The sequence below is a fragment of the Cyrtonyx montezumae genome, unplaced genomic scaffold, assembly GCF_038088225.1.
Source record: "Cyrtonyx montezumae isolate F1298 unplaced genomic scaffold, pur_monq_1.0 scaffold_17, whole genome shotgun sequence".
Classification (NCBI taxonomy): domain Eukaryota; kingdom Metazoa; phylum Chordata; class Aves; order Galliformes; family Odontophoridae; genus Cyrtonyx; species Cyrtonyx montezumae.
The window spans coordinates 23505237-23518424 of NW_027071903.1; the positions used below are offsets into that span (position 1 = coordinate 23505237).

Below are 13188 nucleotides of genomic sequence, written 5' to 3' on the forward strand. Positions count from 1 at the left end.
ACTCTGGAACTTGATGGCCCACGAGGTCCCTTCCAACCCAAGGCACTCTGTTCTAAGCTTCCATGGCACCGCTCTCTGGGCAGACAAGATCTGGGGGCCGTACTTAAGGGCATGTGTCATTTTCAGGTGCTTTTCCAGGAAAAAATAGACACTATTACTGTGAACTGCCTCTGTATTTCAGCTGCTTATTGATACATGCACTGAGGTAATGCAAAGGCTTCAAAATAAATTCACTGAGCTTACAGAGAATTTCCAACTGCACAAATTCTCATAGCTCATGTCAGGGACCCACCTTGTTCTTCCTCTAGATGAAACCTTGATGTCCTTTTGGGAGGACTCATCATCCGATTTCATGTCATCTGATGAGGGGGGCTCGTGTATATTTTCATCCTTCTCCTTATGTTCAGACTTGATTTCTGCTGGACCTATAGCCACAGACTGGCTCTGCAAACCACCCGACAGCGCTGCAAACGAACAGATCTGTGTGAGCTCCACGGGGCCAAGCACTCACCTGCAGCAAAACCTCGCTCGGACACTGCCGATGGCAGGCAGCGTGGGAAGCCAACGCACAGCTGCAACCTGCTGACAGGTTGGGTACCTGGAGAAAACGTCTTCTCAGAAAGCGGGGAGGCCCTGCAATGGGCTGCCCAGGGACATGCAGCGCTGCCCCTGCACTGGGGGACACCGCTACTGGGCAATCCTAACACTGCTGCACTCGGGCACGTGTCATGGGGGTGTAAAGGGATCGTAATTGAGAACAGCAGCCCCATCACTGAAAGACACTGTAAAAGATGCAAGGGCATTCTGCAAAGCACGAAAATTTGCACCTCAAGTCCAGGCTGCAAATCTAAAGGCATGGCTACAGCTGCAGTGACAGAGGGCTGGGCCTAGGCCAAATCTGCCATACACATCCCTACACGGAGCAGGCATGCTGACGAATAAGCTGACTTCTGTTTCCTATAGCTTACTTCTTTGGGCTAAAAACCAAGGGAACTGTAAACAACTGCGTGGAGACGCTTCCTTTTAGTGGCTATACTGAAACAGCCCCCAGCTCTCCACAGCCCTCTCTCCCAGCTGGAGGCAGCTGTCCTGCAAGCGCTGGCTATGCCTACTGAAAGCAGAAGGCAGTGGCTACACACAGCGGCTTCTGTGGAAGCTCCAGCGGGGCAGGGCTGACACGAGGATGCCCTCCAAATCACTGCAGCGATCCCTAACAGCAGCAGCTTATGGGATTTATAACTGAAGTTAAGAAAGGTTGAGAAAAGAAAATTACGCTCCCATCCTCTGCACTGTTGCACATTTACCACCATCTACAGCCTCAGCGGCTCCGGATCATTGCAGACCCTGCTCAGCATTGAGTTCTGCTGAAAGTTACCTCGGTAGCTCTCTTGTGTTTTATGATTTAGTTCTGTGCTCTGAGCAGAAACTGTACTGGGAAGAACGGCGTGGTTGCTGTTGAGGCTGACACTTTCCTCCCGATGAGCCCCAACCTAAAGGAATGCAAAGATTTCAGTGAGAGGTGCAACTCAAAGAGAACAGTCTGAAGACAGAATTTTAAAAGACAGAGTATTCACTGGATTACTGGATCACTGGATACAGGCACAGGCACTTTAAAAACACAAAACCGTCTCAGTTTTTAATCACTGAAACAGGATTAGAAAAGAACTAGATCTAATTTCACAATACTTTTCATTCTCTTCGGTATTTTTCTCTCATTTTCCTCCTCCCTCAGCTCCATACATTTTACTGAGTCCCATTACTGAACCTCACCATACCCAAGTACTGCAGGCGTCTCACGTTCTCACCACGGAACACAGCACATACTTCTGACAAGTGCTGAGATTAAATCTTCCGAAATAATTATTTTCAAAGTTCCCATTTTGCATAAACTCAAACAAGTGACACTTCTGCAGTGGAGCTCTGCCCGCACGAACGCAGCCTGAACGGGCGCTTCTCTTAAAGACTGCTGCTCGGTACGGATTATGGTCACCAGTGCAAACATGTATTAAAATCATAATATCCTTCAGTCTGCAGAAGGAAGACACGAGGATACAGTGCCCGCATTTGTACAGTCTGGAATCTGGGCCACGTAAAGCTTGCGATTTCAAGAGCACAAAAGTCCTTTAAATATTTATAATATAGCCAACGTAATACAATTAAACAGTTAAAAATAAAAAGAACAAAGATGAGGGATTCCACTATTATTTGTAAAGTTAAAAAAATTGGCCACAGATGAAGCTTTTTACTGGAACAGTAGCAAACATGTCAACTAGAAGATTAAGCCTTTAATTAAATAGGTTTATTGCCTGGAGTTACACATGAGAACCACTGTTTTTCAGTAAATCCTTCAATCCTAGTAAACTGCTGAGCTTTGAATCCCTCTTGAGTAATTAATGCAGCTTTTACCTTTCATGTCTTAGTATGGATTTTACCCAGAGAGAGATAAATACCCTTATGCAAGTTTATCCTTTGTTTAATATACACTCGTTCCTGTAAGCTAACACAGGAACAGAAACGGAAAGGGGGACCCCCCAACCTCCAGCCACATCAGGTCACTGCGGGCCGCAGAAACCTCACAGACAGCAAAAAATCTGCTGCCTTCTGAGGTACATCTCCACCTTTCACGTCACAGCTCTGTGAGCAGCTCCCCGAGGGCCATCCAGCCCTGTCCTGCTGCAGCTCACAGCCTGCAGGCAAGCCGTGCTGAACGCAGCTCCGGAACCGCGCTGCGAGGGACTGCCCTGCGGTGCCGCGCTTTCTCCTGGTCGTGCTTAGTCCGGACACAGGAGGGGGCTTTTATTCAAGCTACGAGCTATCCATCACCTCGAGGGCAGGGTTCTTCTAAGATTTACTTCTTGAGGAAAGGCAAAAAATTCTTACGGCTGTGCCCAAAGCCAACAGCTGCCCGGGGCCTGGCAACTCTCAAACCTAGAGCGAACCTAGAGGAGTGACAGATGAACAAATTTATTCTGATAAAGGTAGAAAACAGATTAGGAAAAAAAAATCAAGACAATGCTTCAGTTCTTTGAAACAGGTTTACGAATCCGAAGCACGTCATTTAGATTAATGAGATTTGTGCAGGGCTCTTAGGGGCTGCAGCACGGCAGAACTGAGCGCAGTGCGTTTATCTCTGATCTGTGATGTGGTGGAAACCAGAGGGGCCAACAGGAGCCCCAGACCAACACGTGCTGGAGTCACTGCATCCCACACCGAGCCCGGGAGCTCCATCTGCTCCTACAACCACTCACAGTGCTGGAGCTCCTGCTCTTCACACACCACGTTGGTACGCTCAGTCCGCTTTTTGGTTTTGGCCCTCTACTCAGATTTCACAGGAAGAAAAAAAGAGCTACACATTTACGTTTAAATGGAGCACAGTTTTTGAGCTTCCTTAACATCTTCTGGAAGACATTTCATACACCAACAACTTTTTTCCTTATTTCAGCACGCAATCACTGCTGGACAGAGGGGCAGCATCAGCCCACGCTCCTACCTGGGCCCCTCACAGCTGCTGTGGGCAATACCCAACCACCGTATGGTACCTCCCAAGGGCACACAGCGACTGCAGCACTGCCCCTACAGAGCGCTATCTGAATGCATTTACATGTGCACCAGCCCCCTGCCTGCTCCTGCCTGCCAGAGGCGGAGGGGCGGCTGAAGCTGCAATCTGGACTATTTCAGCATAATGACGTTAGCAGAGCTCTCTTTGTAACCCGATTCCTCCCACGAATGTTTCTCCACTTCCTGGCGCACGCAGCTCTCTCACCATCCCCGCACCCCACTCCATCCCTGCTCCCCGCTCGGGCACTGAGCCCTGCAGGGCTGCCATGGGCACAGCTGTGCCCAGCCCTGCACCCACAGCCGCCGCAGGACCTCTCCGGGCTGGGCAGGGCCGCGGTTGTGCCCCAGCTCCGCCGGCAGCACGCAGCGCGGGTCCCCAGGCAGCGCTTCTGATGTGGGCTATTAAAAACCGTCCGCTGCCATTGCAGTGTCCCACCAATAATGACTTGCAGCAGTCAGCTTTATAAGCAAACTGAGTCAATTCATCGTGAGCCGATGTAGCCTTAGTTTTGTGATCCCTCTCCAGTAAAGCCTGAATGCTCCACGCAGCATGGGAGCCACCGAGAAGCTGGATCGGGCTCACAGAGACAAAGCTAGAGCTTCAGAATGGCTAAGAATCCAGAAAGCCACCAGCCCAGTTCTGCCTGCTAAAAATACACAGAAGTCACTTGCACGTTCATTACGGTGCATTTTTTCCCTATGTAACTAAGGTCTAATGAATAGTTAGGGGTCACAGCAAGCCTAAGTCTTATCTCAGTCAGTAAAGCCACAACCTGAGACAAGCAGCACTCCCATATGCACAACCTTCCCGCTGCTGTATTTATTTGTATGAACAGACAGCCCATAAACAATTGGGCTCGAGATCAGGAGTGCAAAACAGAGCCTGGACAATGCAGCAGTGAGGTCTGAGATCTAAACCAGAGCTCTGGACAGCAGAACAAAGCTGGGCCGTGTGCGGCCGCTGATGGCACACTGCTGCCTGCAGGACACGGTGACACAGCAAAATGGAAACCTTCTGTTCATCACCAGCTCTGCAGCTCACGCCACAGCTCGAGTAAAAGTCTTCACTCATATTTCCCCTTGGATTTATCTAAATGTATTTATGAACACGTGCACTTCCCAAGCCGTGGTAGCCAGTCGCTTTGGCCATAGTCACAAGCATCGTTTTGCCTACAGTGAACGTAAGGAAGACAATCCAAAGCACTTTGGAGTGAGGATTTTCACACGGCCCTGAGCTCAAAGCCGCTGGGTCTGCAGGGAAGCAGCAGCTGTGCAGGCCTTGGGAAGAACACAGCCTGCTGCTGGAGGAGCCGCCCGTGCGGCCCTCGGAGATTTTATGCGACAGCAGAGGGGGGAGAGCACCGATTTCAGACTCCTGCAGTACCTGGAAAAAGGCCTGCGACTCGGGGATTGAGTTTCATCCTTAACGGAGTTTCCAGGCCTTTTATTTATTTATTTTTAATCAATCCAGGCTGTTCTTTTTCCATTGTATCGCAGTGACAAATAAAAAGCAGCTTGACTAAGAACAAAAAGACTATTACTGCTTAGCTTTTCAATAATACATGAAATAAAATACAAATCAACTTCAAAGGCCACTTAGCAAATATTTCATGAGTTTGAGATATTAAAAATCTATTTGAATAAGTCTAATGGGCAGCCCAGCTAAAAAGAAAACAGGAACGTTCAGAGTGAACAGGAAATGAAGTCAACCAGAGTTTTAAAATAAATCTGGCTCAAAAATTAAGCAAATGTTAAAATAAAACCATGTCTGGTTACACTAATTACATAAAAAGGAGTTAAATTACTCATTTCCTAGCTCCTTCTGCCAACATCATCTTCTTCAAGGGAAATTAAATTTGTTTTTTTCCTTTTCCTTGCTACGGAACAAAACTGTTCTGTAGAAAGATATTGCCGTCCCGCTCAACCCCCTCAAGGAAGTTTCATTTACTGCTGAATCCTGCCCAACACTTCTTGACCAAAAAGCCCTGCGAGCACAGCAGACAAACAAAGGGGAACAAGCTTCTGAAGCGTGCCCCTTTAACCGCGTTCAGAGCCAGCCCGTAGCGTTTTCTGAACCTCTGCGGGAGGTGCTCTAAAACTAAAAGAAATTTCACGTCAGGAAAATCTAGCCTTACAGCTCAGGTGCACGTCAAATGCTCGGCTCCTTCACACTTCCTATTGCAAGAAAAACAAGCACTACAGATGTCCTGGGGATGAGCAGGTACTGAATGCTCAAAGCATCACAGCTCGTGCTCCTGGGGCATCACGGACACGGCGGCCGCTGGTGAAACCACCGCGCTCCCTCCTGCCCACCCGTGGCAGCGCTGCCCTGCACGCACTCGGGCTTCCACACGCAGCCGTGCTGAGCTCCTGCACTGCGCACCCGGCTCCTGCACTGCGCACCCAGCTCCTGCGCTGCACACCCGGCTCCTGCACTGCACACCCAGCTCCTGCACTGCACACCGCGTCAAAGGGCGCTCTCTGGGGACTGGGTATGGCCGCACCAGGACGCCCTTCTGCTGGAGCCAATTTTTCTGATGTAACAAAATTAAAGTTAATCCAAGAAATTCTTTAGCTGACTTGTTTCATAAGCCAAAACTGATCTGCAAGTTTGTTTCACCCTGTGAGGAGAAAATAGGAAAACAAAGCTTTTTCCTTTTTTTTTTTTTTGAATTTCCTAACCTAAAGATATTTCTCTCGGACAGCAATCATCCTCCAAATGAAACTGCAGAACCATCACCACACGATAAATCACGTTTACATTACATTTAATTACAGAACAACATTAAACCACAGCAGACCAAGGAAACTTCGTTTGTTTTGGAGAGTCATTTTCTACTGTCACCTATTTTAATCAACCCTGAGTTGGTAAATGTAGCACAGCTCAGCCTCCAACAGCAGCAGACCGCTACGTGCCGGCACGACGCGTACCTTCGCTGTGTCCCAAGGCTTCACGAGCTACAGAACCATTTTATCACTGCAGTTTCAGTCACTCATTTTACCCTACACCATGAAGAGCTATGAGGAAAGTTCCCCTTCGTATGACCGTATTTCAGCCTATTCCAGAACACAGGAAGACTTTCCCTTCAGCAGCATTCTTTAAATATTAACTGTGAGGCAGCTTTAAAAAAATTCTGAAGTATTTATGTATCATTTCCTTCATTACTAAAAGCAACTGTGAACTTGCACAGAGATCTAAAGCTGGATATGCCATTGGAAAAGCAACCTCCCCCCCAGAGCCCCCGAACACATGCAGCTTATAGAAAGTAACCGGTTCTTTTTGATGTTTACTGCGGCAGTTCTGAAATTAATCTAACTGGATGTGTGATGTGCGAATGGGAGAGCCTGGAACTAATTCCATTTTATAGAATGCAAACCCTTCAGCAATTGGGGTACCTAATTATTTTGATGATAGGTGAAATTTTGCCTTGATCACACAGTGCCCAGCTGTGAATCTGTTTTATAACAGAAAATTTCACAGCGTGTAACTGGCCTTTAAAGTTACACTGTAAACACGCAAACACATGGCACCGCTAAAATAAGCATGTTTTTAGAAAGCTGTTTTTTCCCCGTTGGTATTTTTGAGAAGAGAAGAATGAAAAGAAAGAAAAGGGGAAGTGAGCCACTCTACAAATATATTTCATTTGCTATACAACGCTTTTAACGTACTTCTGATCTCTGGAAAGCTTAACTATGTTTTTCTTTCAGAATAGCCCACATTTTTAAAGAAACTAAAAGAGACGGATTGAATTATTTAACTCTTCTTGGGGATTAATCTAAAAGTTGTTTCCTCTTCATTGTTACTTACTCTACAGCTGTGCTCAAACTCCTTTTCATTTAGGGAAAAAAAAAAGTTTAATTTTTGAGCCTGCACACACTATGGTTCCACATTCCAACAGCTTCCTCTCAGTCCTCTGCCAGCATCTGCTATTGAAGACTAGTTCCAATTTACAATAAACAGCTTTTCCAGACCAGAACACTTGAAATTCAGTCCTTCTCGACTGCTTTTCCCATTCAATCTCCCTATTCACCATTTCAAGGAGAAAACTGTTCTGCCAATTATTACACATCTGGAAAAAATGCATGTATAAGCTGAAACGCTCTCAGCAGAAAGTTTCAGCTTTCCGCATATGGTCACAGCAGGATTTTATGGGCCACTGACCAGGCCAAAGTCTAAGTTTTCCCATCTTTCTCCTCCCCCCTCAATATCTGCCCACCCCCACCCCAAACCCTCTAATTGGAAACCCATAGCAGGTGCAAGCTGCCTGCCATCTTTTTCTCCACAATAACCTCCAGTAGTTTTTTCCTGACAAATACTAATCCTGGAGTTCAGTTTTCACTTGACAGGCTCCGCCATGGCTGGGACGGACCAGCGGGAACCGCTCTGCACAATCACATACACGTTTCAAAACATGATTACCATTGATGCTTGTCTGTTGGCTGTCACAAGGCTGGACGCTCCATAACTTGAGTTCAGGCTTCCAATTGGCCCATTATGGGATGGTCCCAATAAACTATGTATATCTCCATGGGCACCTGACAGGCTTGTTGAAGGCCCCACAGCATGATTTCGTAGTACGTGGATGGCATCGTCGAGTCTATCCAAGCGATCCTCCATTCGAGACTGCTGTTGGGATGTAAGAGGAGCAGCAATAGTCATTACTGAGTAAATCTGCAGACTCCTTCTACTGTAACAGTTTCTACCTCGGAGACATTAAAGACAGAAGATGAAATACAGTACCAAAAGACTTCCGAAGCACCTACCAGCACTACGAACAAACAGAAAAAAGGAAAGGTATCTGGAGATTTTGCTTGAGATAGCATTCATTCCACATATAGGTGGCAGCTTTAAAAGTGAAGCTTATTATAAGGTTAATATTACGTAGCTTCTATTACATGGCATGAACGAGAAGAAAGAAGTGCTCCAACATACGCTAATACCGGGCAAGAAGGACTGACCACATCGGTAACCATTGGGAGAGTCGGCGGCATTCAGAGCGCCGGTACCACAGAAGGACTGGACTGAAGTTACTTTCTAAAATTCACCTTTAACGTTTTTTTGGAACAAAAACAAGCTCTGTATGTCACTGCAGAATAGATTTCTGTCTTAAGATTTATTTTTACTTCAGGTGATCAAAAAAAAAAGCAAAATCAATTCTGACAGTGCAGCTCTCTAGAAACTGAAAAAGCAGAATGTTGGAGTCAAAGGATGGGTCACAGGCTACACTCATTTTAATGGGGAATCTGAAGGAAGCATTAATTGAAACACAAAAAGGCACCATCTAAATTGAAATAGTACCTCACAGACATCCTTTAAGAAGGACATTGCATCTTGCAAATGCTCGTGAAGTTGCTGTTCAACTCGATTTTTCTGGCAAAGTCAAGACAGAACAGGAAGCAAAGCATAGGTTAAGATTAATTCAAAAAAGAGGTGAGGAAACAGCTGATGTGCATGTCAGCAATAAATTGTTAGTCAAGTTAATGCAACAGAAATCCGATTATATCAAGGTAAGAAAAGGCTAATATTTAACACTGCCGTTACGTTAGGATTCTAGGATGTACGTATCAATTATATACAACTGCAAAAATATTCAAGAGAAAACTGATTTAAATTTATTTTTGTTAGAAACAGGAAAAGAAATTATCTCTGTGGACATTAGAAATAGGCACAAATATTCAAAACCCTTCTCAGAGTTCCCTCAGAATTTTCCCTTCCTTCCCTTCCCAATGCTGTATCAGAAATTGAAGAAGTCAGTCACTTAAATCTTTTGCTGGAGCTAAAAATCAACTTCAAGTTTACAATTGATTAGTTTGATTTGTTTTCTACAAAATGTTTCACTAATTAATAAATGAACATTCCCTAACAATAAACAATAATAAACTGTATTAACACTTTAATGACAGGGTAATGAAAACAAGCCCAAGGGATTACCATTTCAAGGAGAGCTGGGGAAGGACAAGTAAACGTGAAGGCATGAAGTCTTTATCTGTTCTGCAGACTGAACTTTAGATAAGAATTAGCCGTGGATTTGTGAAAAGGTACCAGAATCTCATAACAGTGCTTTAGCACCAGCTGTCCTCAGCACAGAAGCCTGATGCCCAAGGAACAGATGGTGAAAGACACACCCTGCACGTCTTATATTGTTCAACTGAACAGGCCATTTGTTAGCGAAGAATTCATCTGTAATGCTATCCTACTGTTCCCTTTAATGATATGCAGGATTTACACAAAAACAAGCCTTCATCTCGTAAGTAAAAAGTAGTATGTCGCCTTCAACAGCTCTTACCAAGGAGTGTAGAGAGTTCTCATAGTTTGGAGATGAGGGCGCCTGTCCTCCGCTCCTAGACCACTGACTGGCACCTGTCAAAAGTGTCTAGGTTAGCTCACAGATTTATGCAGCATAAGCAGGAAACAGATGCTATACTTCTTAACATAATTAAAACCAACACATTCTGCATAAAGGTAAGCCAACATATGGGTTTACAAAGGAGGACAAATTCCTTCATTCTGTCTCACTGAGGGATAATTTTTATATCCTGACATCTGTAGGGTTAGACACACTACGGATGACAAAGCAGTGACAGCTTCAAATTACTTCAACAATACAAAAATTAACTGAGCAGTCCCACACTGTACCTGCAATCCCTGCCCTTGGCAAGTGTCTGCACTCAGAATCGGCCCACTGCTTTTTCCTTCAGCTTATACCCCCGGTATACGTAACCGTATCGCCAACAGCATGAGAGCCCACACCAACGCTCAATGGAATCCAACGCACAGTGAATTAATGATAGCCAAACAATTGTTTTTACATGACACCTCTCTACTACCTAAGAAAACTTACAGCAGGACCTACGAGCCTCTTCTGCCTTGTCCACTTTGCAGCATTTTTATTCACCCGTTCAAAAAAAAAATAATAGTAAAAAAAAAAAATCAGATCACAGCATGTTCCCCCCTTAGAAGAGTTTCCATTTATTCCAGATACACTCATGGTAAACTGGAACAGATGTCATTTTGGTTCAAGAATCACTCACTGTGCAACAAATCCACAGCTACATCCACATCACCTATGTACTGTGAATTCAAACACATCCCAATTCTAAGCTGAATAAATATACTTAATTACTATGTAAGATTTAGAAATAACGACGTGAAATGCAGTGAGTAATAAAGCAGTACTTTTAAAACAAAGCCTGAAGTTGTACGGCACGTATTTTTCTCAACAATAATGCATCTTTTATAAAGATACGACATGAAATTCTATGTCCATTAGAGACAGCTTCCTTTCAGCCATACAAATGTAATAATAAAGCAATTACATTAATAAATTATGGACATACAATCCAAAGCAGCTCATTAAAGGAAGAGCCTGTGGGCTTGTTCTTTCAATAACAGCCAGAGCTCTACGTCTGGAAAACTGGGAAAGGTTTAATAACATTACAGTTCCTTTGTTTGAGGAGCTGCAAGCAGTTACCTTGTAAAGAAAGGGTTTTATTTAAGAAAAGGACTGTAGCTTTCACAGCTATTAAAATATCCAAATATTTCCTCACTAACAAAAAAAAAAAAAAAAAAAAGAAAAAGAAAACATCTCCAGTTTCAGAAAAGCTCAGAGCTCCCATAACTGCTCTGTTTCTCTTTCAAAATACCACGGTATCAGAGAGGAAGGCCATCCTCACAAATGTTCACACGGGTACTCAGACTCGGGATCTGTGGTCTCCCCGTGCGTTACTGCCACAACAATGCTCAGCTGCAGTTGTTTGTGCAAAGCATTACTGAAACAGCTTTAGAGCCGTGCACTTGCTGTCGTGTATCGACCGTTCTTTGGTCCACATTCATTTCTCGAGACAAGACCACAGCCAAGGCCTGAGTGCTACTAGGAGGACTGAGCGTGCTGCCTCCCACAGCAGAGCTCCAGCTGAACCCGGGGCAGAAAGGCAAACTGCTAAAAAACCGCGTAACTGCATGGCTGCACATTCAGCTTCATGGTGTTTTTACGTGGGAAATGGTGCTACTATCCTAACGAGAGCCCACAGCAACTCTCTGGGAGGGACCTCTCTGAAAGAAAACCAAACCAAGGCAAAAACCCGTTCTCCTCTCGACCGAACTCCCCAAGTGGAACCTGCAGTGTCTGACAGTGCCTCTAGTAACGCTAGAGCGCTTTGGAGGCACAGTGCGTTCTGCTCCCATGTCTGCAGGTTGCCAGATGGCACTGATTTCCTGCTTCCCTCATTCCACTCCCCCTCGGAGAAGTTTGTGCATGAAATCCACCAATTATGTTAAAAAGCATCCTGGCACCACAAGCCCTGCAATTAACAACTGCAGCTTTTAGTGCAGCACCAACACAGCAGCATGAAAAAACAAATAAGCTGGGCAAGTGCTGGGATTTACAGGGGTCATCGGCAGCAATCACGGCTGTATTGTTCCTCCCTCTGAATCTCCCCAGCACTAATCCCCTCGCCTTGCTCCCCTTTCAAACAAACACACATCAGAGGCGGCCAGGGGCTGCTCCTGCATCCTTGGGACTGAGAGCCATCCCGAGTGCCCCTGCGCCGGCCGCGAGGATTCTTACAATACCGAGGGCTCCCACTGCTCAGTTCTGCACGTAGACTTCCTATACATACATGCAATCATTTAAATTAGGCGAGAAATAAAACATGTTTATGTACAATTAGAAATTACATGAGGGTACTGGAGGGTTTTCATCACGCCGTCCTCAAAACTTCTACTTAAACCCATTAGCAAATTGCTAGTCCTTTATGCAAAGAGCGACTCAGCAACAAAACTGCTTAATATTCCAACTCAACCTCGTGTACTTTAGTGCCCCGTGGAGTCCTACATCTCTACTTGACAGCTGAGGGGTATGTGAACCATGCCTCACCCCGACCTCAAACAGCAAGAAGGGTAAGCAAGCAAAAGACATACCAACCCAATTGGGAAAATGAGAATCGTGGCTGAAATCCTCTAAAATACATTATTTTAGTATACCTAAGGCATCTGCTTTTATCTGCAGTAACTTTTTGGGTCAGGACAGAAAATGGCTACCAGGAGTATAAATAACAATAAATATAGTAGTAATTACTTTACATTGTGCCTCACTGTATTCTCAGTGACTCATCTGGGAATAAAGATAAAAGTCCAGATTCATAAATGAAGGTAATTAACTACTGGAGCAATTTACCAAAGGCTTGATAAATTCTGTATCACTGAAATTAAAGGGGGGGATGGAAGGGGGGGAGCGTGTATAATTGTAAAGCAGATGCTACGTTTGTGGTTGAGCAGGACTTTGGTATTATTCACTCCTATCAACTGCTCTTAGTCACCAGAATCCTGAATAAGGAACGCTAAGTCAAAGCACAAACTGAGGAGTTCCACATTTAGCAGACATTCCTACAAAGGCATTAACAGCAAACGGAAAACACAAATTTTAGAGACCTCAGCCCTGAACTCTAAACCCAGAAACCAGACAGCTCTTTCCTGCTCAGCAAATGTAGGTGTGGCATCTCGTCAGGAAACTTAAAACTGGGATCTTCAAAACCGTACAAACTCTGAAATGTCAGAACATTTTTTCTTCAGCCACAGAGCTATTTTCAGTATTCGTTTTCATGTTACGAAAGAAACGAAGAAGAATTTTC

At 44.9% G+C, this 13188-nt stretch overlaps 1 protein-coding gene across 8 annotated transcripts in view; it reads right to left on the reverse strand.

The window, feature by feature from the left end:
* Positions 1 to 13188, reverse strand: part of TCF12 (transcription factor 12) — a 151913-nt gene that overhangs the window by 7686 nt on the left and 131039 nt on the right. For 4 of the 8 annotated variants that reach the window (XM_065733797.1, XM_065733796.1, XM_065733801.1 and 1 more), the window contains 4 exons: positions 9846 to 9919; positions 7979 to 8185; positions 1376 to 1490; positions 293 to 464 (listed from right to left, as the gene is read on the reverse strand). In XM_065733797.1, the coding sequence (XP_065589869.1) occupies positions 293 to 464; positions 1376 to 1490; positions 7979 to 8185; positions 9846 to 9919 (568 nt within the window). Of the gene's footprint in view, positions 1 to 292; positions 465 to 1375; positions 1491 to 7978; positions 8186 to 8857; positions 8930 to 9845; positions 9920 to 13188 lie in introns of all 8 variants that reach the window. The other 4 variants (XM_065733795.1, XM_065733793.1, XM_065733798.1 and 1 more) reach the window with 2 other exon arrangements.